General features: G+C 48.0%; 13 protein-coding genes across 13 annotated transcripts; 6 read left to right on the top strand and 7 right to left on the bottom strand.

The window, feature by feature from the left end:
• Nucleotides 1-390: 390 nt before the first annotated feature.
• On the bottom strand, nucleotides 391-2,531 carry PAAG_07512 (histone-lysine N-methyltransferase set9; the record flags this gene model as incomplete). The annotated part of the gene is made up of 2 exons (XM_015846244.1): nucleotides 391-2,319; nucleotides 2,433-2,531. The coding sequence occupies 2 exons, from the start codon at nucleotides 2,529-2,531 to the stop codon at nucleotides 391-393; spliced, it is 2,028 nt and encodes a 675-aa protein (XP_015700679.1).
• Nucleotides 2,532-3,308: 777 nt separating this feature from the next.
• PAAG_07511 (mitochondrial 54S ribosomal protein L38) lies at nucleotides 3,309-4,014 on the top strand (the record flags this gene model as incomplete). The annotated part of the gene is made up of 4 exons (XM_015846243.1): nucleotides 3,309-3,323; nucleotides 3,410-3,494; nucleotides 3,581-3,805; nucleotides 3,941-4,014. The coding sequence occupies 4 exons, from the start codon at nucleotides 3,309-3,311 to the stop codon at nucleotides 4,012-4,014; spliced, it is 399 nt and encodes a 132-aa protein (XP_015700678.1).
• An 805-nt stretch (nucleotides 4,015-4,819) lies between these two features.
• Nucleotides 4,820-5,197, bottom strand: PAAG_07510 (hypothetical protein; the record flags this gene model as incomplete). Its single annotated transcript, XM_002790605.1, has 2 exons — nucleotides 4,820-5,039; nucleotides 5,118-5,197. The coding sequence occupies 2 exons, from the start codon at nucleotides 5,195-5,197 to the stop codon at nucleotides 4,820-4,822; spliced, it is 300 nt and encodes a 99-aa protein (XP_002790651.1).
• A 697-nt stretch (nucleotides 5,198-5,894) lies between these two features.
• PAAG_12403 (hypothetical protein) lies at nucleotides 5,895-6,681 on the bottom strand (the record flags this gene model as incomplete). The annotated part of the gene is made up of 2 exons (XM_015847896.1): nucleotides 5,895-6,178; nucleotides 6,540-6,681. The coding sequence occupies 2 exons, from the start codon at nucleotides 6,679-6,681 to the stop codon at nucleotides 5,895-5,897; spliced, it is 426 nt and encodes a 141-aa protein (XP_015702500.1).
• Nucleotides 6,682-7,697: 1,016 nt separating this feature from the next.
• PAAG_07509 (peptidyl-prolyl cis-trans isomerase ssp1) lies at nucleotides 7,698-8,660 on the top strand (the record flags this gene model as incomplete). The annotated part of the gene is made up of 4 exons (XM_002790604.2): nucleotides 7,698-7,700; nucleotides 7,814-8,256; nucleotides 8,419-8,535; nucleotides 8,651-8,660. 4 exons carry the CDS (start codon nucleotides 7,698-7,700, stop codon nucleotides 8,658-8,660), a joined length of 573 nt encoding a protein of 190 aa, XP_002790650.1.
• Nucleotides 8,661-9,434: 774 nt separating this feature from the next.
• Nucleotides 9,435-9,878, top strand: PAAG_12402 (hypothetical protein; the record flags this gene model as incomplete). The annotated part of the gene is made up of 1 exon (XM_015847895.1): nucleotides 9,435-9,878. One exon carries the CDS (start codon nucleotides 9,435-9,437, stop codon nucleotides 9,876-9,878), a length of 444 nt encoding a protein of 147 aa, XP_015702499.1.
• A 1,288-nt stretch (nucleotides 9,879-11,166) lies between these two features.
• On the top strand, nucleotides 11,167-11,853 carry PAAG_07508 (hypothetical protein; the record flags this gene model as incomplete). Its single annotated transcript, XM_002790603.1, has 1 exon — nucleotides 11,167-11,853. The coding sequence occupies one exon, from the start codon at nucleotides 11,167-11,169 to the stop codon at nucleotides 11,851-11,853; it is 687 nt and encodes a 228-aa protein (XP_002790649.1).
• A 1,207-nt stretch (nucleotides 11,854-13,060) lies between these two features.
• PAAG_07507 (hypothetical protein) lies at nucleotides 13,061-16,077 on the bottom strand (the record flags this gene model as incomplete). The annotated part of the gene is made up of 4 exons (XM_002790602.2): nucleotides 13,061-13,130; nucleotides 13,193-13,368; nucleotides 13,459-15,630; nucleotides 15,697-16,077. The coding sequence occupies 4 exons, from the start codon at nucleotides 16,075-16,077 to the stop codon at nucleotides 13,061-13,063; spliced, it is 2,799 nt and encodes a 932-aa protein (XP_002790648.1).
• A 264-nt stretch (nucleotides 16,078-16,341) lies between these two features.
• PAAG_07506 (nuclear cap-binding protein subunit 2) lies at nucleotides 16,342-17,334 on the top strand (the record flags this gene model as incomplete). Its single annotated transcript, XM_002790601.1, has 5 exons — nucleotides 16,342-16,536; nucleotides 16,623-16,714; nucleotides 16,792-16,836; nucleotides 16,925-17,116; nucleotides 17,205-17,334. The coding sequence occupies 5 exons, from the start codon at nucleotides 16,342-16,344 to the stop codon at nucleotides 17,332-17,334; spliced, it is 654 nt and encodes a 217-aa protein (XP_002790647.1).
• A 173-nt stretch (nucleotides 17,335-17,507) lies between these two features.
• PAAG_07505 (glutamine amidotransferase subunit pdxT) lies at nucleotides 17,508-18,469 on the bottom strand (the record flags this gene model as incomplete). Its single annotated transcript, XM_015846242.1, has 2 exons — nucleotides 17,508-18,105; nucleotides 18,228-18,469. 2 exons carry the CDS (start codon nucleotides 18,467-18,469, stop codon nucleotides 17,508-17,510), a joined length of 840 nt encoding a protein of 279 aa, XP_015700677.1.
• A 411-nt stretch (nucleotides 18,470-18,880) lies between these two features.
• Nucleotides 18,881-20,041, top strand: PAAG_07504 (4'-phosphopantetheinyl transferase NpgA; the record flags this gene model as incomplete). The annotated part of the gene is made up of 1 exon (XM_002790599.2): nucleotides 18,881-20,041. The coding sequence occupies one exon, from the start codon at nucleotides 18,881-18,883 to the stop codon at nucleotides 20,039-20,041; it is 1,161 nt and encodes a 386-aa protein (XP_002790645.2).
• A 1,295-nt stretch (nucleotides 20,042-21,336) lies between these two features.
• On the bottom strand, nucleotides 21,337-22,411 carry PAAG_07503 (1-acyl-sn-glycerol-3-phosphate acyltransferase beta; the record flags this gene model as incomplete). Its single annotated transcript, XM_002790598.1, has 2 exons — nucleotides 21,337-21,536; nucleotides 21,700-22,411. 2 exons carry the CDS (start codon nucleotides 22,409-22,411, stop codon nucleotides 21,337-21,339), a joined length of 912 nt encoding a protein of 303 aa, XP_002790644.1.
• Nucleotides 22,412-23,069: 658 nt separating this feature from the next.
• On the bottom strand, nucleotides 23,070-24,379 carry PAAG_07502 (malonyl CoA-acyl carrier protein transacylase; the record flags this gene model as incomplete). The annotated part of the gene is made up of 2 exons (XM_002790597.2): nucleotides 23,070-24,121; nucleotides 24,169-24,379. The coding sequence occupies 2 exons, from the start codon at nucleotides 24,377-24,379 to the stop codon at nucleotides 23,070-23,072; spliced, it is 1,263 nt and encodes a 420-aa protein (XP_002790643.1).
• Nucleotides 24,380-24,584: the final 205 nt, after the last annotated feature.

Here is a 24,584-nt window from a genome sequence, read left to right as displayed (position 1 = left end):
TTGAAATCCAAAGAGGTAGATATAGTACATGCATAAAGAGCACAGATGGTGTTTAATAGATATGATGATGTGATGGTATGAAATTAGAATCGAGATTGGCGCCAGGCTCACCCACCACAAGACCCACACCGAACAGGTATCAAACCCCATCCCGCGACGAAAAAAAGAAAAGAAGAAGAAACAAACTCCAGAACATCCTATCCTAACCATACTCGACGCCAGAAAGAGAAACCAAATATAGTTCACAGTAATAAGAGCATGCCGGGAAAGAAAAAAAAAAAAGAAAAAAAAAAGATAGCAGTGGGGATAACAAAATACTACAAAAAACACACCACATCCCACCAGACACCCAGAAAGAAAATTCCCCTATCACATAACATCACATCAACATTACCTTATCTCCCTCACCGTCCTCCTTCCCGCCCTCGTCATCCGCCTCTCCTCCCCGCCCCCACACCCAAACTCACTCCCATCCGTATCCGTCCTCCCACTTCCACCATACCCATCGCCGACACTCTCCGGAGTAGGACTACCCCCAAACCCAGAACCAACCCCCCTATCCCTCCTTTGAACCCTCAACTCCTCCTCCGCCGTCAAAAATCGATGCACAGTCCTGTGATCCATAACGCGTTCCTCCCTATCATGCTTCCCCTCCCGATCCGTTTTCGGCCAGCGATACCCGTACAGCTTCGAATGCCTCTCGCAGCGCGGACACTCCTTGCGCGTGAAGTAGGAGTCACCCTGCACGAACCAGCCATGGCAGGTGGAGCAGTCGACCCAGCGGTCGTAGCGTTGGCCGAGGAGTTTAGGCGTTTTAGTGTAGTCGCCTGGGATACGGGGGATGGGGGTGGTGGGAGAGTTGGGCAGCGGGGAGGGGAGGCGGCGTTTGCGTTTGCGGGGTTGGGTGCGGATGGAGGGGTGGGATTTGGGTTGGGGTTGGGGTTGTGGGCGGGAGCGGTCCTTTTTGACGACGAGCATGGTTGTGTCGTTTAGTTCCCAGGAGTTGGAGAGGTCGGACAAGTCACCGTCGTCGTTGTCTTCGGACACATGTTCTGGAATTCGCGGTGTTTGGGCGGACTGGTTGCATGGTTGATTGGTGTTGGTGGGTTGTGCGGTCTGGTCGACTGAAGTTTGCTCTGGTGGTTCTGTCTTTATTAATGTTGTAATATCGGATATGGAGGTTGGCGCTGTGGAGCTGGGGGTGGTGGAGGATTCATCCATTTCATCCGGGATAGGAGAGAAGCAAGACGCCTGGTCGTTTGTAGCCGTAGATTGACAACTATTGCCTACATCGAGAGGATCAGGTTGGTGGAAGTCTAGCCCTTTTGCCAGCTCAGAGAATTCTTTGGCGGTCGGATCTTTGCAACTGCTTGCATAGGCAGAAAGGGATTTATCCAGCGTCGACAGGAAAGAGGGCTCACCAGCCACGGGGCTACCGGGAGCAGACATTTCCAACCTCAGATTCGAAGACTTGCGTCCCCCCTTTCTCTTCATCAACGGCGGAGAACACTCCGTAGAGAGAGACGCAGCCTCCGAAGCGCGTTTCCGTTTCTTACCCGACGACAGAGGCATAGGTACTGTAGACTGATCACGTTCAATGGGATCAGCCGGCGTGGACATCCCACTATCCGCCCCTGAACACACACCATTCGGGTCCCAACCATTCCGCAGAGCAAGCTCGCAGCTATGACAAAGGCATTCACAATTATCCTCGCCAAAGTAATTATCTCCATAGGAAACCGTAATCTCCTCCCCAACCACAATATCCCTCGTAGCAACCACCTCCATGCTCTCAGGACCCCTCATAACCAACCTCCCATTCGCATTGCAGTCGTGATTCGCAAACCTCGCCGGCCCCAAGAAGATAGACGGCGTCTTCTTCCGGCTGGACATCACAATACTAAAATCCTTCCTCGTCATGTCAAGATCAATCTCCTCTTCTCGCGTCATGGGCACAAGCGTGCCGCTCAGACCCTTAATAGTAGTTCCCGACGCAATGAATTTCCTCGCAGAAACCGCCGCCTCGTGCATCGTGATGGTATACCTGTTCGTCGTCATGACTTCAAAGGGGCAATCGGGCAAGTATATGACGATATATTTGCGCAGATGGCGCCGAAACCACTCCTTCTCCTGCTCGGATCTGAGGCGATCGACGAACTTCTTCAGTCCGGGGAGAGCGAGGAGGGCTTTCTCTGCCTTTGGTGCGTCCTTGCCAACAATGACATCGTGGAGGAGAATGGAGGTCACCTGCTCCTCGAGAATGTCTCTGCAAGGGAAATATTTGGTTCGATTTTTGCGGATTTTGGTCCAGAAGTAGGCCTTTTTAATCATAACATAGCACAAATTTGAAGTTTGTTAGTGGGAATGCGCCATAAGACAGATATCATCATGGATTCGTGGGGCAAGTTCTCTCATGCTCAAGGGATGCTAACCCGATCCACCAGTGCGTCTGTGATCACATCATCGTAGCTGGCAAGCTGAGAAAGCGTTAACTTCTCCTTGCGGTCTGGAGGGGGTGCGCTGGGCGCCATTCGAAAGTCAAGCGAAGTCGAGAGCTCTCTCTGAACAAGAAGGCCAACGAATGGCCTTTAGCGTATATATGCACTGTGGGGATATAGAGGGGTTGCGTACGGACGGAGGAACAAGGAAGGATCTTCTTCCTTTTTAAGAAATAAATATATATGAAATACACGAATAAAGATTATTTGGAAGAACGACAGAGAAGCAAATGAGATAGTGATAATTATTACAGGCGAGATAAGATTAAAGATGATGTCGCATGCCACGGTAGAGACGCGATTGCCATCGTGAGCAACACCATACCATCAACACAAAGGACGGACAGAGGAGGTTCCTGATCAAATTCAACCCAATTCGATTCGATGCAAAAATGGGACAAGTGAACAAGTCTTTCTTTTCCCCCCCAAGAGTCGCGCCTTTGAGTAGGGAGAAGCGGCCGGTGAAGAAATAGCCCCAGGCTGGCGGCAACGGCCGTTTTAACTAACTCTTCGCGTATGACAGGGTTTTATACCTATCCATAGTTAGTTAGTCAACTAACTATGGGGGCTGAGGTCTCGGCTTATATAAGCGCGCATCTCGGCGCGGCGCGACCAGCTCCCGTGCAGAAAGGGGCGCCCGGCTTCTGATTGGCTGGCTGTTTGCTAGATGACTAACCTGTCCCGGAAGATTAGATTCGCCGGGCCGAGAGGTTTGGGCAGTTGAAAGGATTAAAAAACGGGAACGGGAAGAAAGAGGAAGAAGAAGAGGACGAAGAAGAAGGCGGGGCCACATAAAGCCATGCAACCAAGATGATCCAACTAAAGGTAAGAAAACAGACTACCCTGTGCCTTATACATCCCACGTCCAAACCTTCAAACTAACCTATCCCCCCCCAATCCCAATTCCACAGACGCTGCTAAACTGCATCGACAACTCCGGCGCCGCCATCGTCGAATGTGCCAGCGTCTTCAAATTGAAACGCGCCGCTACAATCGGTGAGCGAGCGCTCTCCTCGTCCAACCCTTTACCCTACCCTTATCCGTTACCCTCTCAGCTCCTAATAATCAATCGCACGTCCCAGGCGATCGCATCATCGTCGTCGTGAAGAAACAGCGGAACCTCGGCCCGGATTTGGGCAGTGCCAGTAGCGGGGTCACCACCAAGGTCAGACGGGGCGACGTCCTGCACGCTGTCGTGGTCAGGGCGAGGAAGGTGCAGAGACCTGATGGCTCATGGGTGAAGTTCGATGACAATGCGTGTGTGCTTATCAATAAGTCGGGGGATCCGATTGGGACGAGGCTGAACGGTTAGTGGTTGTTGTCTTCTTGGACACGGTTTTTCGTTTTTTATTTTATTTTAAATTCTTTGATCTGGTTTTTCATATGTTTTAATTGGGGGATATTGCGTTTAACTGATACTGATACTTGACCTCATGAATGAGCAGGGATTGTGGGGAAGGAACTACAAAAGAAGGGCTGGTCGAAGATCTTGTCGTTGGCACCGATGCATCTGTAGAATATTGTATTTGTATAGAAATCATGTGCATTTCTCTTTGGCTGGTTTGGCGCTTTTGATTTCCGGACATAAAAATCCCATCAGATCATATGATAATTCAGTCTGCACCTCTTCCCCTCCATCCAACCCCCCAAAAAAAAAAAAAAATTAAAAAAAAAAAATTAAAAAAAAAAAAAATTAAATCTATGGAACAAGAAATATATGAAACCCATAAAACGCCATAACTTCCAGGCTCATGCAAACCCTGTCCGTCGAATGGGTATAAAATCCAGAATATGGAAAAGTACAGAACAATCAAAAACCCCGCCACAGAATCACGTAAACACCTTCCCACAAGTACAGCACACGTAGTATAATTTCTATACCCGGAACAACAGTGGTTAGCCATGCTCCTGTCCCTCCAAATCTAATAAAATAGGGGCAGAATTAAAAGGATCCATATATCCATACCATTCCCGTCTCCGCCGACCGTTGTTGAGACTGAAAGAACACCGCTTCGTTCTCACCGCAGCTCGGACAAAGTTTATTTGACCGTGGCAGCTGGGGAAAAAAAAAGTTTTCGTTAGCCAAAAACTGTCGTTTTCCCTTTTGTTCTTCTTGGATTTTGAATGCAAATGCAAATGAACGACAGAATTCTGGAGGTGTCGGAAGGGGAATGCAGTTGGTAAAAACCAATCCATATATTTCCCCCAATCACACCCCATCCAAACTCGTCGTTTAGTGTTTTTTTTTCCTGGTTTTTTTATTGTGTGTTTTGCGTCTCCCAATTGCAAAACAATCAGTAGTATAGAAGAGACAAAACAAGCTACTCCTCAATCTCCTCTCCGCACAAAGTACACAAGGGAAAACCAACCGTAGGATCCGATCCCACATCCTGAGTCACGCCAGCCGTATCGCCGACTTGGGTATTGAGCTTGTTCTGGAAGACGCAGGGGGACGTAGCCGGTTCGCCGACGTGGCAGGTTCGGCAGGTGTACATGAGTTTGTTGGAGGCGCGGTCTTCTTTTGGGTAGAGGAGGTTGGAACTAGAAAGGAAAAGTGGTTAGATTTTTGATTTTCCTTCCAAAGGTGCTTAGATATGGGTATGGGGGGAAAGGACTAACCATTCACGACAGAAGCGGAAATGGATTTGACCGACGTTCTGGGACTGGTCGTCACCGTTGGAGGAGCTAGGGGAAGACATGTTCGAGGTGGGTGGGGGGAGATGGGCGAAATGGGGGAGATAGGCGGCGGGCGTAGTGAGCGGGAGGCGGGAAGGACGTTATTTGGATGTTGTATGTAGTAGAAAGAGCTGAGAGAATATTAAGAGATCGAGGTGGGGAGTGAAGATGGTTGAGATTGAAGATCTGAGACTGATTCGATGGTTGGAAGCTGTTGAAGAAAGAACCCACTAAACCCGATTTGGAATGACATAAAAGTTAAAAAGATAGAATACAAGAAGAAAATATACAGAACGTAAGTCTTATGGGTTGGATTCCCATTCCAAAAGAAATTAAACTAAAACTTGGAATATAATTACAGAGCCCAGCAGTGTTCAGCAAGCTCCTTCACTGGCAAAACTGACAGAATCCTGTATCCAAGCTGGGACTTGGCCGTTGCATTTACGCTTCTGAAGTGGGATACCGGCATATGCAAACCATATACATGTTTTCGTATGGAAAAGTCCTGGTGAGAAACAGCTTGCGGCATCAGCTCTGGTAGGCTCAACAAGCATAAGAAAACCAAATTCAGGTAACGGTTCTGTTTGAGATTGAGGGAGTATCGAGGTATGGGGAGTATCTATTATATCCTCCGCCAACATAAATCCAAGAAGCAAAAAATCCGAAAAGGCAGAAAATCAATCAAACCATTCCCCACTATCCCCGCCCTCCTTCGATCATTCATCCCTCCAACAACTCCTTAGCGCTAGGCCTATCCATCCAATTTATCTTTGTAATCTTCCCGATAAGCTTCTTATCCCGCTTCCCTACCTCCCGCTCCGTCATCCGGGAGAATGGAGTCGTATCTCGATGAGGGATTATTTCTGTGAGGTACAAAACAATATGAACAGCCATTGGCGCTGCGATTAGTTTGTATTTAGCCGGAAACGGGCCGAAGTATCTAAATTGCTGCTTGAGGGCTTCTAGGTAGTGGACGGTTTTGGGACGAAAGAGGTTGAAGTTGCCTCCGTACATAGATCAAACACGGGTATAGCGCTGGCGTTTTAGATAACTATTCATTGGAGGAGAGCCAGAGAAGGGGGATTTGCTTGAACAGTGGGCTGAAATCAACTCTGACTTGATCGCTGGGCGCTTAAATCATCAATGATTAAAAAGCAACCTGAGGTGGCAACAGTCCCTGATCGATCTGGATAGGCATTGAATCCCAAATCCTGAAAAGAAACTCCAATATCTTATACTTCACAATTCGAGCCTCCTTCCCACGACTTCAAAACTACGTCATTTTTCTATACCATATTCTGTCTGTTAACAAGGCTCTCTGAAGAGAGCCATTGGGGAAATTATTAGGAATGGCGTGGCAATCACGCTTCCCGTTGCAACCAGGATGACACACTGGACTCGTCCTGACGCGGCTGTTTGGCTTGTTGGTGAGGCGATGCAGACAGAGAATGAGCCTCTCCTTTCCGGTACCACAGATATTTGTTCTAGGTAAACACACGAGATTCATGACACTAACCGATGAACCTCGGGGAGTCCGCGCATACGTATCCGCAAGACACCCGCGAGCACATTACCGTTGTGTGCTCTAGTGCTGAAGAACAATCCACGCGAGTGTTGAAGCTAGAAAGAGAAGTCGGGTGCCTTTGAAACGCCAAGTGTCGGCGATGAATTTTTTGGTGCGGTGTTTGGTCAGGGGAGTAAGCAGTCTCATTCGACAACCACAAAATGGTTTTATCACTCCTATCTGAACTAGATTGGAGGTTTTTTGTTGGAAAGAGAGGAGCATTTTATATCCTGAGTGTGCATTTCGGTTCAACAATGAAATAGGATTATTCTGCCGACACGATTGAAGTAGATATCCTTGAATAAAGAGTGCTCGATGATCTACCCATGCATGGGGCAACGTGCCAACTGTGTGGTGTCTGATCTGAAGCAATCTAGACAGATTCATTTGATCTATGAGGGTTCTAATGAGAGTCATTTTCAGAGATCAGCGATTCGGACATCGCGACATGTACTCGGAAGAAGCCTCCGGTCCAAGTTCCCAAATATTTAACTCCCTACATTCAAATCTTGGAGAAGTGACAAATAGAGAGTAACTAACTGGTTAGTTATGCGAGATGTGTATATGTAATATGAGGTATAAGAGGCAGACTATTCCTGAGTTACGTGTTGTACTCACTCTACCATCCTCTGTTGTGCGCTGGAGCATGGCTTGCGTCAATGGTACGTGTTTGCTGGAGAATTGTTGTGTTGACGGTTATTTGGTCGTCCTTGGAGAGATGTCTAGGTACCCCAGGTACTTAACCAACTCCGGCCAAGTGGCCTACGCGACCCACACCCATCCAGCCTTGGAACCATAGTTTATTCACTTGAATCTTACAGTGAAAGTGAAAGCAAGATTAGATCTACCTCCTTTCGCTAATAACTATTACTTCCCATCTATAGATGTAATGCCAACAGTAGCCCCTTCATTGTAACATCGACTGTCTCCCCGCCCGCTCCAAAGAACATTTTGACATCATGGTAAGCATGCGCCCAATCTCCCATCTCACCCCCCGTCCCTCATACCACACAACCCCAACCCCCCAACCCTCCCATCTGCGCGCAGCTGACAATTCCAAACAACAATCCCCCAGATCAACCAATCCGAAACCGGCCTCCCCTCCGGCTGGGAAGTTCGACACTCCAACTCCAAAAACCTCCCATACTACTTCAACCCCATCACCAAGGAATCGAGATGGGAACCCCCCTCCAACACTGACACCGAAAAACTCAAAGAATACATGGCTCAGCACCACAGCGGGCTTGCAGAGCGTAATAATGCCGCCACCGGAGTCACCAGCGCGGGTGTGGGCTCGAGCTCAGCCGATGGCAAGATTCGCGCCAGCCATCTCCTAATCAAGCATCAAGGTAGTCGCCGGCCGAGCAGCTGGCGGGAGGCGGAGATTACGCGGTCCAAGGAGGAGGCGCTGGAGATTCTGAGAAGGCATGAAGAGAGTATTCGATCGGGGGAGAAGACGTTGGGGGATATTGCGATGTCGGAATCGGATTGTAGTAGTGCGAGGAAGAGGGGTGATTTGTTAGTGTTTTCTTTCTTCCCACCTCCCCCCCACACCTCCACGTCTCTCTCTCCCTCCATCCCTCTTCTTTCTTTTTTGCTTTCTTCTTTTTTTTTCCCTTTTTTTTTTTTTTTTCGCATGGGGAATTGCGGTGACTGATGGATTTGATTGATTTATTTTAGGGGATTTTTCGGTCGAGGTGAGATGCAGGCTGAATTCGAAGAGGCTGCGTTTGCTCTTGAGCCGGGACAGGTTAGTGGGATTGTGGAGACGGCTTCAGGGGTTCATCTCATTGAACGGTATGTCCACTCACGCCGTTACATTCCTCTCCCTCCCCCTCTGCTTTGTTCGAATCTCTTTCCTGCGTATCCAAGCGCCATGTATTAGGGGCTATATACTAATATCGCGATATAGATTGCAGTGAATGTAAAAGTTTGCTTTTTTGGACAGCAATACCACAAAGAAATGAATGTTATGTTTTCTTCTCTGTAACTAGGACAATCAGAACAATTGCAAAAGTATTAAGTCCTACTACTATGCACAACTATGTATTTTTAATTCTGATACCCATTATGATACCCTCATAAGAGTTGACTGATGGAACTCGTTGACCAGTCCTCACTTCTCTAATTCACGACCATCTTATTTACCTCTCATCTCAACATTACCTCTTTTCCCTCGTTGTCGGAGGGTGCAGATGTTTAATCGTTGAGAAATTTACCTACAGACAACTAAATAGCCATCCCTACTGCGCACCTTTTTTTCCTTTACTCTCTTGTCATTCTCCTGGCCTCCACGTGGGGTCCTAGAGCTTTAATAAAGCTACCGAACGTGGTTATCCTGCCATTTTTCTCTTCAGCAAATACAAAGAGATCCCCGAACAGTATTGAGAAATGCATGGCTAACCAACATTCTAAAATGTGTCTTGCTGTGCCGCCGAGGTTTGCTCTATCGCGAACCCGGTGCCTGAGATGCTACATGGCACTTTGACGGAGGAGTTTGGAAGTGATCTTCCCCTTCTAGTTAAACTCTTTTGAGATTCCTTGTCACATTTACCCGACGCAGAAGTGAATACCATTACGTGGGTAAAGCCTGCCAACGTCAGAGGGTTATCAACCGGGAAGAAGGTTACTCAAGTGCCTCCTCCCAGCCCAAGTCCGATCTCTATCCCGATGCGCCGCCCAGTATGACTTAGGGTATGCAGCACCGTCACACCCCTCTTCCCAGCCCAGAACTGCAAAATCCATTTTGTCACGTGCGAAGGGCTCCGGACATCCATATCCACATCCTCGAATGCTCGACGCCACGAACGTCACCGCCGCCTCTATCGAGACTTTTCTCTTCCCAGAACTTCAGAACCCTCGAAACCTTCGAAGAGGTCCCGCAGCGTGGCCTTTACTGCCTACATCCACTGCGTAAATCAGGGCCAGGGCCTGTGTCCCGACAGCAAATTTTGAACTGTTTTTTCCGTATACCCAACGTTATCATCCGCGAGGGACATGATGGGACGCTCCATGCGCTATGTCTTCTGTTTGGCGCGGTGGATTATTGGAACGGATTGTTGGATAGTGCGGTTGTGCGTGGGTTGGAGATGGCGAGGGATCGGTCTGCCCTCCCGACTTGGGAGGTGCTGGTGGCTTGACAAGAAGCTAGGGAATTGCTGGTCGATTTGGTGGTCTTATCCTGAATATATTTCGGCTGTTTGATGTTTTTTGGGGGGAGAGGGGGCGCCTTGAGAATGATAGGATCCATATTGGGAAGTACATCTTTCAGGAGAAGGGAGCAAGCAAGCGATCAAGGGCCCACATGTGTGTATAGCGAGCGCATAACACTGGTATGCTTTACTATTCCCTTTTCCCCTTTCTGTATTCTGTTTTCTGTTTTCTGTTTCCTGTGTTCTGTGTTCTGTGTTTTTTTCTCTGCTCATTCTTTTTACGCGGATGCTGATGATGTTTCTGCTGCGAGTTACTGTATAGGGCTTCAAGATAGCTGTCAGTTGTTATAGTATTGAAACATAACTGACTCTTGCTGAAAATTTGCCAGAGAGAGATCTGAGAGATCTGAGAGATCTGTGAAACAGAAGGAAATGTGCACTTTGTTTGCTGTTTTATATTCTTCAATGTACCTGATATTTCTGTTCAATGCTGAGTTACTTGTGTTCAAATGTACTACTACTACTACTACTACTACTGCAGGCAACAGGGGAGTGACAGACAGTGCTTGCTTGAAAAGACCAACTTAGAATGTATCCTTTATTCTAAGTCAAATAACTGATGTTATTTGATACATTTCTTTCCTCTTCCTTTTTCCCATCCCCCGCCTTTTCTTCAGTGCGGGCTTTCATAGCTCGACAAATGCTGCTGCTGGTGTTATTGATATCCTACCACAGATGTTCATTCCATGACTTCCCTTCTTCTATGATTATATACAATCCGGTTTCAGCAGTGAGAAAGGACACGGCCTCCTTGGTTATTTGCTATATTCTTTAAACAACGGACTCCGGTGATGATATCTTTCCGTCCTTTCGCTTCTCTCTTACCATATAGGATAGGGGCACTCTCTATCTTTGTGATTCATGGTATCCCCAACACATTGGTTGTCCCCCTTTAAACGATATTCTTGCTCCCCGGCAACCCCCCTTTTATCTGCTGTATTTTTTCGAGTGTAATATTGCTTCACGTCGCCCAGAAAGGTCTCGAAAGCTCACCACGCGAAATCCCCCCCTCGAGAATCTGCTGCGCACTGATTTACAAATCTCTACTCTCCTTTCCTAAACCCTAACAAACGGAATATACAGTCCAATCTCTCCAAAGGTATCTATTATCACTTCCCTGTACAAACGCTCCAAGCCTTTCTCCTCACCTAAATCTTACACCTCCTGACCCCTGAACCCTAACAGCCATCACCAACCCACCACATTTTCGCCCACAATGATAGAAACCCCAGGTCCCTACCTCTTCTACAAACACAAACACCCCCTCCCCAAACATCTCCTCTCCGTCATGCCTGCCCCATACCGACATGCCGCGATAGAAGCTGAAAGAACCGGCGGAGCAAGCTTCAGCCGCTTCCGCTTCCTCCAAAGCATCTTCGGTGAGCATTACTACTACACCGCCTCCCCAAATGACCCGGAATCCTTCAACAAACACAAGGCCTCCGTATACCGCCTCCTCAACTGGAAAGTTCAGCGTCTACCCAAATATTCCGTCTATAATGCCCCCATCCTAGGCTTACGAAAGCACGAAAACGAATGCCTGTTCCGGGCAGCGAAGATTCCGCGCTTCGTGGTGAATTTGCGCTTTAATCAGAGTGCGTATGAGGAGTTTACGGCTCAGTTTGAGGCGGCGAAACATCGGTTTTTGAACGGGACTTATATGACGTGGTTAAATGCAAAAAAGGTCATGGACAATCTGATGGCGAATCCATACTCGTTAATGCCTGTGCCGGAGAAGTTGATGGTTCGGGAGTGGTGGGACAGATTTGCGGAGGACGTGGGGCAGTGGGAGGAGGAGCTTGATGCGCTGGTATTACCGAAGTGGGAGTTTGTTGTGCAGAAGTTGCGGGCCCTTGAAGAGGACGCTGTGGATTTTGAGGGGGAGTGGGATCTATGGTGCTGAAGGGGTTTATCTTCTCCTCTGCCCCCCTATTTTTGAGTGTGTTTGCTTTTGTTTCTTGTCGTCTCTTTCTTGCTTTCTGGGACTGGTTACGGGAAGAAGGATAGTGTGAAGCTTGATTTGACTTACGTTTCAGTCAAGCGATCTTTGTCCCGCTTTTGACCGTGGTTATTACGGAGGGAGTATCACTGGCGTTCTCACTTTCGATTGAGATACCCCCATCAGGAAGAGGCATGCATGCGTGATATATGGAGTTCTAGGGAGATAATCATTTGACAAACAGCAAGATCAGTCAAGTTAGGGGTTTTCAGTGGAACATTGTCGGGCGTTGGTGTGTGTGCTGTACAAACTTCAGATGTGGATGAACTAGCTCGCTGCTGTTTTGATAAATAAATGAATTAGACATTGAAATGATTACCTTTGGCTGAAGGAAATACTGTTTAAATACAGCGTACTGGATTTATATTCTTTTTCTTTCTTCCTGATGTCTGACTTATCGAATTCCCCCTGAATCCCTTAAATCTTTCCCAGATCTACAGTTGCGCGGGCAGTGATGTCAAGGTGTTTTTTGAAATTGGGTGTTTCCAGGGGTTTGCATCGCCTTTACTCAAACCCAAGCAGAAGATTGAAAACTGTCATCTACGGAAGAGACGGGGTGGAATTTTCCCACCTGAGAGAATTTCGGCACACTTTTTCACTGGAAAGGCGAGGTCCATATTTAATGCAGAGAACGTAGAGTGGATAAAATGGAACCACGTTGGTCGTAGATCTGCGATTGTAGATTTGTTCAATAAAAAAAGGATCTCGAGAAAGCACAAACCGTTCAGGTCAGATGTTCATTTTCCACCCAAAACTCCCTCTCCTTTTCGTATTTAGGATTCAGAAAGACACAAAACAAAACATGGGATATAATTCCTATTTCTTCCTTCAGAAAATTTGGAAACTGAAACAACGCAAAATGTGATTACACCCCCGCGGGGGGGGGGAAGCCTCCCAGTCGAAGATGAATAAAAAATAAGAAAAATGTGTGAGCATCCGCGGAAAAGAAGATGGTGGGAATTTAACCAGTTATAATTATAAACAAAATCCCAATTGCAACAAGCGTGCAATACCTCTGGAAGGAGAAACAACAACAGAAAGAAAGAATGTTAACAATATAACACACAAAACGGAGGCTAAATGCAAGAATCATCTTTTTTTTTTTTTTTTACTAGTCGATCCCATTAATGCTCATGGTAAGCCGATCCAATCTCGCCGTAATCGCATCGATGACGGCAGATCTGCGAAGGCTCGAAATTAGTCTATGATGCTACAAACGTGTATATTTGTTTCGGTAACTCACTCTCGTTCAACCATGTTCATTGCATCAACGATTTTAGCACGTTGAAGACGCTGCGGGATCTTGGGGTGATGACTGATAGGGGGACCTGGTGTTGAGGGTGCGTGGGGCGTTGATGATGCTGTTTCTTCCGTGATACGGGATACCTCTGCAAGCAGATTTCTGGCGAGGGATTGGGCCTTTTTTGGTGGATTTGTTAAAACAATTCGGAAATGAAAATAAAACCCAAGGAAGGAGGTACGGGAGGAAATGGACAAAATATTACTTACAATTTGCATCCTATGGGCCAATTCACCAACCCTCTCCGTATCCCCATCTCCCTCTCCGTCTCCCTCTTTCTCACCGAGGAAAACAGAAAGCCTATCAACCTCGTCAATCCACCCCTTTTCCTTATCACCCATCGGCCTGCCGCCCGACTTCGCCAACTTGCTCCGAATACTATTATACCGTTCCACCAGCTGCTTCTGTCTAGATTCTGCCGCAGCCATCCTGAAACTTAGAGGCTGCTCATTTCGCTCAAGGGTTTTCTCGATGTGGCTTTGATCTTGACCTTGACTTTCATTCTGACCGTGACCAATGCCATTGGATATATTATTGATCCTGTCCGCAATTTCCGCGAGTTGGCTTAATTGGTCTTGCATCTCACCTTGTAACCGCTCGCAACGGCGAAAAAGATCCGACGCAGCTCGCTCCAGGGAACTGGTATGAGCGCTGAGAACTCTGTGTGCGGCGGTAATGAGGTCCAGCGTCGATGGGGAGAGTCGAACTGGCTCTTTGAGAGTGTGTCTGTGGCCGTGCGCGACGTGTTTTTCGATAAAGGAGGCAAGGGGAGATGGGGTGTAAAAGATAGATGGTGGCTGGTAGGCGATGCGACGGTGGGGGATGAGCAATGGCTGCTGGGAGGAATCTGTTTCTAAGGGGGGTAGTTCGTTCGCTAATGGGAAATCGGAGTAGAATGGTGAATCGAGGACCACGGCGTGAATGCGTGAAGTGGTGTGTGCTAGTAATAGGTAGCCTAGGTCATAGTCGTAGAGGACTAGGCAGTTTGGGAGATGTTCGGGATCGGATGAAGGAGTAACCAGGGATTCCTGGTCGGTCACTTGGATTATTTGTTCTCGTAGTGTCATCGATCCGTCGCAAAGAACCTTGATGCGGAATTCAGAGCCGGCGGGGTCGGTTGACTGAAATTCTGCTTCGAGTCTCTCGGCCCAAGAGGACAAAGAGAGAAAAGTAACATTGTTCGCAGAAGTAATAAAGAAGTTATACCGAGAGTGGGCATCTTCGGTAAACAGTGGCCAGGACTTTGGATTTTGGTACTTCTCCTTAACTGTCTCCAAGGACTCTAATAATAATAGCTCTTGTGGATAGGACACTGGAGTGGTAAATGTCCCTTTGTGTGTTTTGGGAAGCCATTGACCTTCCACTCCATCCAACTCAAGGCAAATATGGACCCTACCTGTGGCAGTGGCAAGGCATATCACTGTTGCTGACACACCCTCATGAGGAGTCTTCTCTGCTTCATAGCCCTCTTCCCCGGACATCAAATCTTCGACGTCCGTCTTTGCTGCAATAACCAAAATATCCGTGAGATTTAGCTCATCTAGATCATCACCAAGTTCAAAATGAAACGGCCCTTGCAATCGTGGGATGGCACTGAAGTTCGCTGGACGAGAACGAATCTCAGACATTGATGAAATCCCAAAATCTTCAGGGAGCGGCAGAGGCTCTTGGTTGTCAATTTCTTGAAGCCATTCATATTGCTGTTGGACAGCTATATACTCCTTAGATTCAGATGGATCATTTTGAAAGCTTGTCAGTCTATGAACAATAGACGACGTCAAGGATGGAATAGCAACAGAAGGAACTTGCCACTTTGAGGGCAGTAGTGGACACAACGCATAGACATCCCCTGGCCGCATGGCAACCCACAGCGTCATTGGAGCCCATGCATCTTCGTCCTCGTAGCCATGGCCACCAAAACAAGCCGATGCAACCTCCATATCAAATAAATCCGCAGAGAAGCCCTTGTTGTGACCAAATCCAGAGGGCGCAAAGTCCTCTTCTATGGATGTCCCATCCACCAGCTTTTTCAGATCAACAGCAATTGTTGGCCTGTCAAATGACCAATGGTTATTCCTATCAATCTCCCATACACGGACTGCTGCATCTTGAGTAACTGTGATGAGGCATCCGCCTTGATTGTCGCATATCCCCAACGGGTGCCACAGGGCAGTTATCACGGGAGATTCAGGAATAACGTGTGTTGTAGGGCCTAATTGGAATGTCTTAAGCCTCAGTGGAGAGTTATCTGGACCTGAGAGGTGGGAGGGATCTGGCAAGACGGCGATATGGACGGTATGAGGCGTGATGATGGCGAGGAAGCTTCCATTTGGAGAGGTGATTAGTTGCGTTATCTGCCCATACACTGGTATAGCAAGAACCTGTAACAAAGATTAGTAAAAAATCCCTAAAATACGTAGGTATAGCTTATCCGTTGATCTTCTCACTCTATAAAATGACGTCCGCTGCTTGTCCGCAGTTTGCCCTGGGAAGTTCGCGTCCTCCGCTAAGGGTGAGCTCCTCTCGCTCTCCTGGCCCCGGGACGTCTCATTTCTTTTCTGCCGCACTTCAGCCTGCCATTCGTTCTTCAACGTAGAGAGATCTGACCACCGAATCTGGTTATCCACGACCGCGAAGATCTCAGTCCCTCTTCGCGCCTGAGTCCTCTTGGGTCCTACGTAAGGCTGATGGCGCGTGTCGTTGGCAGCCTTGCTTTTGGCAATGGGGCTTGAGTGTAAGGAAGGCTCTGATCCTGAGCTTAAAAAAAAGCTGGATCCGGGAGAGGGTCTGGAAAGCCAGGGAGGAGAGTAGTCGATGATTTTCGGCATCGCTGGGGGCGGGGATTTGTTGCGGGCTAGATATTGCCCGAGGAGGTTCGTATATATACAGAGCAACTTGGTACGACGAATAGCGCCTCGTAATTATGTAGTTATAGGATTGAGCACGGGAAGAAGAATAATAGGTTCGTTCCCCAGCTACTGTAGTTGTTGTTATTTATGAAGTTATACTTGTCCGTACCTGGGTAGCGCCTCGAAAGTCACAGTTTTGTCTGCAAGGTTTATTTTCTGTATAAATAGTTGGAGCGCCAAGACATGAGCTCAGTCCTTTCAAAGATCTTCAACTCGACTCATCTCAACCCAAACTCAAACCGGCGCACCTCTGATCAAAAAGCATCACAATCTCGTATACGCTTTAAACGGCAGTTATATACATACCCACCGTATTCAGACAAAATGCGACCCACTATTGAGAGACTGGATAAGCCCAGCGCTTACTATTTATCGAAGGTATGCTTTTCCATCCTTTGTTCTCCGCTCCTGTGTGTACGCCTTTCATGGAGTATTTTTCTAATCGAAGCTCTTGGTTTTGGCAGAATAAACGGAGAAAGTTTGGTGATCGGGATGGAACCCAAGAGGACCCCGTTGACCCCTTGAAGGATGCTACTACGCTCTATGTCGGGAATCTGTATGCTTTATTTACCCTTCGATTCTAGATGGCAATATGGGTTCTTCTCAAACAGTCTCTTAACACATATTCAACAGCTCATTCTACACGACGGAGGAACAGATACACGAGCTTTTCGCCAAGTATGTGGGATAGATTCCTATTCACAATCGGCAATGTGCCCCGCGAACTCTTTACCTTGGGCATTATTAACGATGAAAATAATGCCAGATGCGGAGAGATCAAACGGCTAGTCATGGGCCTTGATCGATTTGCGAAAACACCCTGCGGCTTCTGCTTTGTAGAATACTATACTCACCAAGATGCGCTGGACTGCATGAAATATATTGGGGGTACTAAACTGGATGAGCGGATAATTCGGACAGACCTGGACCCTGGGTTCCAGGAAGGGCGGCAGTATGGGTAAGTTTCAATGCGCTTAGGAAAAGTTCAAAGAAAGAGGTTTTTTATTTACCTAAAATATTCTGGTTGACTAACTAATGTTTCACAGACGGGGTAAATCTGGTGGCCAGGTTCGGGATGAGTACAGAGATGAATACGATCCAGGACGCGGGGGTTATGGCCGCGCCATTGCTGACGAGCGGAGAAAGGAAGAAGAGGAGTACGGGAAAGGTAGGTAAGATATTGCTTCTAAGTAACTTCGTAAGGAAGGCGCAGGTTAGGTGTTATTTTAAAATGAGATTGTTATTCTACATTACGCAATTGGAAGGAAATTTTCCTATCAACTATTCAAATGGCGAATATACAAGGAAACCGGTTCATTTGCTGCGAGGTACTATCACCATTCTCGCCATCATTTTTCGGGGTCCTGGGATTTCAGCACCGCATTCTCAACCTGTCGCAGCCACCAGATATGGATCCGAGGATCATCTGTCAACTCTGGATGGAAACTGGTACCAAAAACATTACCCTGCTTCACAGCAACAATATCCCCAGCATCCGCCTCAGCCTCGATATCCACCCCCGTCCCAGCAAGCCTGGTCACCCTACCCGGTAGTTTCGCCAGCACGTCGACGTGATTGCTCTTCACTTTCAGTGCAACTGGATCCTCCGTCTGCCGCGATGGTGCAACTACCGTCCCCTCCCTCCTCTGCTCTTCAACCTGGACACCGTCTTCAAACGAAAGAAGTTTCTCTACCACAGGTGCGCGGATAAATACACCCATGAAGCTGGCTGGGGAGGATTCGTTACGGGCCTCCTGGCATACTTCGGACAAAAACGGCAAATTCACCGGTGCCTGAAAACTCTCCGTCTGTCTACCGAAATGGTTCCTGTTTACGCGCACGTCAAGACCACCAATGAGCTCCTGGCCACCCTTCTTTGTCCGATTTGCCGACTCCGCAAGTAAAATTAGCCCCGCGCATGTGCCCCATGTCGGTCGACGGTGGAGCCTAATTGCAATGGAAAAAAAAAAAAGAAAAAAAGAAAAAAAAACATCTTCTGTTAGTTTTGAACAATTGCAGATAATACCACAAAACAATTTTCCGTAAGAACGAAATGAACCGAAACTCACTTGACAAAGTCTCTCAGCGGTTCGAGTAATTGAGACCTAGCAGCAACCAGTGAGATAGTCGTGCTCTCGCCACCAGGGATAATTAAGCCGTCGCAACTGTCCAGCTGTGCTGGTGTACGAACTTCAATAAATTTCCATTTTTGGGGGTCGTTGGGCGATAGGGTTGTTGCGGCTTTGTGTAGGAGTTTTAGATGCTCGTAGAATGCGCCTTGGAGGGCTAGAACTCCCACGGTAAGTGTCATTGCATTATTGTATGCGGTGAGTCAAACATCCCATGGAGCCGGGGAGGTTTTATTTGGGGAGATGACTGAGCTGGGCGTTTCTGCCACCGCCTTCGGATCAGATAAGATCTCCCGGCAGATCGGATTAACTAGATACGGCGCAGGTCGCTTTCCACCGCATTTCAACGTCAGACAACAAAGGCGTTGTCATAGCATAAAGCTATCTATCTAGAGATTCACTCTTTAGGAAGAGGTTGCATCTAAATATACCCATGTTTGAAATCCGGTTGACAGTTCCTGGCGGTTGATCTGCAAAAAATGCATGCAGGTCTGATTTTGTTCTGATCTTCGCAATGGCAGCAGTTCACTTTATCTTGCGCTTGCATATCTTCCGTCCTATATAAAATACCCTATATATATATTGTAACCGCCATGACTTTATTACCATATTTATCCCCATCTCCTTCACCTCCCCCGACTCTAACAAGATGGTACATTGATACCCGACCCCTAACGGCTTCTACCCAATCCCTCCCCCTCCTGACCACCCTCCAAGAATCAGACCAAACAACCATAAAGGCCTTCCACCACCTCTCAGACCGCCATATGTCCCTCGCCTCCTATCTACTAAAATATCTCTTCATCCACCGCACATGTCATGTCCCCTGGAATCAAATCATTATCAGCCGCACCCCAGCCCCGCATAAAAGACCATGCTATGTACCCCTGGAGCAGCAGCAACAACAGTGGTCATCAGGAAGTGATAGTAAATATAAAAACACCCCAACCGGGACCCCAACCAACATCGAATTCAACGTCAGCCACCAAGCCTCCCTCATTGCTTTGGCAGGATGCGTCATACCCACCCCACCCAGTGATGAAAATACGATAGCTCAACCCCTCTTAAAAAGCGTAAACAACACAACTGACACAACCAACAACCTCCCCCAAATCGGCATCGACATAACCTGCATGAATGACCCATCCCGCCGTAACCGCGGGCCCCCAAAGACAAAAGCCGAACTGCACGCCTTCATCGATATTTTCTCCGAGGTCTTTTCGCAGAACGAATTGGATGCCATGAAGGCGGATCCTAGAAGTAGCAGCAGCAGTGACAACAGTAGCGGGAGCAACATGAGCCTACAAGATTACATCACTAGCAGTCTCCGCCTCTTCTACACCTACTGGGCCCTAAAGGAAGCCTATATAAAAATGACCGGCGAAGCCCTCCTGGCCCCTTGGCTGCGCGATTTGGAATTCAGGAACGTAGTCGTTCCGACTCCCCCGGCCAAATCTCCGCCAACGACTTCACCCTCAACCGCCTCGTTGGCCTGGGGCGTACCTGAGACCGGTGTCAGGGCCGTCATCTATGGTCGGGAGGTGCCTGAGGTGCGTTTGGAGGTAGTTGCCTGTGAGGAGGAGTATATTGTTGCGACGGCGGGGAGGGGGGGTGGATTTGGGAATTGTGTGAGTGGAGAGGAGGAAGGGGGAGGGATGGGGAAGGTGAGGGCGAGGTGGGGGGAGTTTGTTCGTGTGGATGTTGAGAGGGATGTTGGGCCGTGTGCAAGGGGGGAGTGTGGGTGTTTATATTGAGGGGGTTGGCTGCTGTTTGAGGATAACGGGTTGTGATGTCAATTTTGGTTTATAGACGAACGAAGGGGGGGGGGGTGTTCGGGGTTGATGGTTCGATGGCCTTCTTACATATGACGACTCCTGCACCTTATTTGTCTTGATGGGTAGTGTATCACGAGATATAACCACTCTCTTTTGGCGCAACAGATATATATATTTGTTATTTACCTATTTGATTCCTATTTTCAAAAACTCCCAACTTAATTGTGGTCAGATCTGGCCTATTGAAAGCATTGAAAGCATTAATAATAAGCATATGATTAACAATGCCATCCCTATATTTAAATAATTAATCGTTAATAAACCCATATTGTCTATCTATCCGTCTATCATGGTATCAATGAATGTACATACATGCAGATGGTAGAACAGCCTGGGACTGAAAATCAACCGCTCAAACAGGATGGGAAGGGAAATAAAAAGGCAAGAAGAGTAAAAATGAGGGCAACCCCAGAACGCACTGGAAATGCATAACGTATATTAGCAACAAGGAAGGGGAATGTGTGATGTTGGGAAGAGAAACAACAAATGATTAAAGGAGAAGAGGAAACCAGAAATTGAAAATATGGGGAAATTGGGGTATCTCCCGTTCCATGAGTTAAATGAACAACCAAAAAGTAGAAGGATTTCGAAGGCACATGTTAGTGGGAGGATAGTACTAGGGGGTATTTTTGATATCGTGTGAAGAAGGATAAAAGGATGTAAGGGGCGCAAGCATTGAGATAAGACGCATGACCGAGTGCGTGAGAAGGAAGAAGAAGGGAAAGAGGGAAATGAAAAAGGAGGAGATATGAAGATGAACCGCCTCTTTTAGCTGCTCCGTTTCAGCGACAAGGCCAACACCAGGTTAATCTTTTCGTCTCCTCTTGCGCCGGGTGGTAGAGATAGAAGCTGTAGTGAGCAATTGATTTCCACTCTCAACCCCGGGGATCCACGTTGCATATACAACGTTTTTCTCCATTTCGTAATTAAGGAAAGAAGGAGGAAAGGGAGGAAAAGGAAAACAAAGCAAAACGCCATCTATTCGTCTGGAGGTGCTGGTATCAATAAGAAACGATGGTATTATACAATCATAACTGTTATGTCATGGCAATGCAAGCGGGTTTATTCGTCCGAATTGCCTCCTCCTTTTTCCTTCCTCTCCATAACTCCGTTCCCGCTGAAAGAAGGTCCACATGGTGAGGGTGTGAAATATAATGGATTCGCATAGAAAGGAATAAATCTAGGTTGGCGACTTCTCTCATTTGGATATCATTCTAAGTCTCAATGGCAGTCGAGGAAGCATGGGCCGGCATCTGGATAGAGGTGGCAGAAGACGACGATGAACTGTCTACAAGCCGCGCTTGTCTAGTCTTGTACATCTCTTGGATAACCTCAAGCATTGAATCGCGGGTTTTCTTCGTTAGTTCGTCTACATCGCTTGATTGTAGATTTTTCGTGCTGATTGGTGGGAGGACTTAAATTCCAGCCCGAGGAGACAAGAGCAACATCAGCTAAATATGCTCAAATTGAAGGAAAAGAGAAAACGCAAAAACATATCCATGATGAGATTTCAAAGACAAGAAAAAGGGGAATGTGAAAAGGAGGAGGAGGAGGAAGAAAAAGAGAGAAATACACACCTTTAACACGGATCTCCCCAGCCTCAAACCGCATTTTCTTCACATCCAACACATGCGCATAATTCTCCGCCACAATTGGCACAATATCCACCCCAGCCTTAACCGCCAAATGAAACGCCCCTTTCTTAAACGGCAACAGAATCGGCTGATCCGAATAACTCCTCGTCCCCTCCGGGAAGATAAAAACACTCTGCCTCTCGCTGCGCATATGCTCTGCCGCACCATCAAACGCCTTCAATGCCGTCTCCCTGTTCGCGCGATCGATAAACACCGTGCCAGACAGCGTCATAAACCATCCCAAAACGGGCACGTGCGACAGCGACTTCTTGGCCGTGACACTGCAATACTGAGGGAAACTGGCCCCGAGCAACAACACATCCAGCTCCGTCTGGTGATTGGAGATGAACACCGCCGGCCGGGTTTTGAGGTACTCCGCGCCGGAGACGATCTCGAAGTGCGAGCCGGTGCACAGTCGCATAGTCCACTTGAAGGCGCGGGCGACGGTCCATTGCGACAGGCCGCCGTAGCCGGTTAGGCGGAGGAGGAAGGATGCGACGACGCCATAGGAGGCGCAGGCGATGAGGCAAGCGTAGGATGCTAGGCAGCGGGCGAAGAAGCCGGCGCGCGGGACTTTGAGCGAGAGGCCGAAGAGGGAGACGGTAACGGCTATGTAGGAGGTTATGCCGGTCAGGACGTAGGAGAGGATTGCCATGGTTTTGTGGGTTTTTATTTTTGATATTTCGGATTTTGGATTGGGGAGGGGGGGGGGGGGTTTAGGATGGGGGTTGGAGGTGTAAATAGTCGGTTCGTTGCTGTGTGGTGCGGTTCGTGTTGGTGGTCATGGGCACATTTTTTTTTTGTGGGGATATCGGGTGGTTTTTGAATCTGTGTGATGATGTGCATGTGGGGTCTGGGGGAACGAACCCAGCTCATGATCATATGCGAAAGGGGAAAGAAAATAAATATAAACTGGACAACATGAAAAGAAATCACTGATTGCTCTGAGGACTATCTCCGTATTTACAGTGAGAATTTTCTACTCCGTCTCCCAACGATTGTCTCCGTACAAGCAAATTCCATCCGTCACGATCACAGCCAGTTCACTCAACCGGCCATCCTCCGATCGGACGCTTCATACTGTAAGAGTGCTGCTCCCTTTACTTTCCGGAGGGCCGAAGTAAGACCTGGGGATCATCTGTACTTAAAAACTGGGGGGTTTGTGGGTCTGCCTATATACAATACGAATATATATGTGAGTAGTCCGAGGTTCACGGTGTGATACCTATTAAGTTAGGAAAGAAGAAGAAGAAGAAGAGAAAAGAGGTATTTTACGTATTTTAAATTAAGTAGTTCAAATATGATTAATTTTTCTATGAAGCATACTCACCCTCCCTAGTTTTGTGTAGTTCACTCAGTATCTCTTCGATTTCTCTAGGGTCACAAATGGCCCACACTCCTCCACCCCGCGCGGGAACCTTGCCCACCTCTTTTCCCACGAGGTTTCTGCCAACTTTGCCAGGTCCAATGCCAATCCATCGTTTCACCCCCCGTTCTTGATCAAGGTATCTGATGCTATCCCACCACCTCACAGTCTCCACACACTGTCGCGATAGCAGGTGCTTCAGGTTTTCCTTCGATTGGAAGGGTACACCAGACACGTTTGAGATGCAGGGTATGAGAGAAGGTGAAAAATGGACATCCACCTGTTCAAGGGCCTGCCGCATATATTCTGCCGCGGGTTTCATGACCGGGCTATGAAAGGGGCTGTCACTCCGCAGTCGCACAGCCCTGGGATCATGTCCCGAAAACTGCCGAAGCTGTACCAGCAGATATTTGATCCGCTCAATGCTCCCGCTGAGCACGATTTGGTTTTTAGAGTTGATATTCGCTATCGAAACTTGCTGGATCGGCGGTATCCCGTATCGTGAATCGTCATTCGAGCCCTGCGAGCCATGATCCACGAATTCCCGAATCGTCGTAATCAAGTCGGACAAGCGATCCGGCTCGCAGACCAGCGCGACCATCCCATATGTTTCCCCGGTAAGTGACCTTGCGTTGGCGGTGCACTGGGCCATTATATCTGCCCTGCGCCGGACCATTTTGAGCGCCGGTTCGTAGTCGAGATAACCCCCCGCCACCAGAGCAGCGTACTCGCCCAGGCTGTGGCCCAGGGTCACATCGATGCGCGATGCGGTATCAAACCCAAAATGCTCATTCAGTACACGAAGGATCATTATCGACATGGCCATTATGGCAGGTTGGGAATTCTCCGTCCGGTTTAGTTTGGAGTTCGGCCCGTGCGATATTATGGTTGAGAGACGGAAGTCTAGGATGCTATCCATCTCTTCCAGGAATGGTTTGACGGTGGATGGGAACGCCTCAAGCCAGGTGTTTGTCATCCCGACACGCTGGACGCCATGGCCTATAGAGACTCAGCAGTGATAAGAGAAGGCGGGCGTGAATGCAAACCAGGAAAGAAAAGCGCCGTGTGGAGAGGCACAGGCGCTTTTGTTGATGAAGACCCAGCGGGGGGTTTAGATAGGGTCATAGCATCAACCCTATCAGCCCTATCAGCCCGTGCTGGGCGATGGCAGGAGGACGAAGGGCGATGGCATCTTGGAAGCTTTGCCTGGCAGCAGCGTGTGGCTAGTCGGAGTGGAGTGCGGAACGAGGACACCATGAATGAGATATGAGACGTGGTAGATGGACCATCGGATTGATTGATGAGGGATATCTCCAGCAATACACCTTCGGTAGTTGCATGAGCTCGCAGATGGGGATTGTATAGTTAACTAATGGGGAACGCTCGTGAGCGAGAGCCGAGAAAAATTTAGTGGGACGCCGCGCGTGAACAACGAGTTGCTGCTCTAACGTCAAACCTCATA

This window comes from Paracoccidioides lutzii (assembly GCF_000150705.2).
Source record: "Paracoccidioides lutzii Pb01 unplaced genomic scaffold supercont2.24, whole genome shotgun sequence".
NCBI classification, from domain to species: domain Eukaryota; kingdom Fungi; phylum Ascomycota; class Eurotiomycetes; order Onygenales; family Ajellomycetaceae; genus Paracoccidioides; species Paracoccidioides lutzii.
This window is presented reverse-complemented; position numbering and strand designations above follow the sequence as displayed.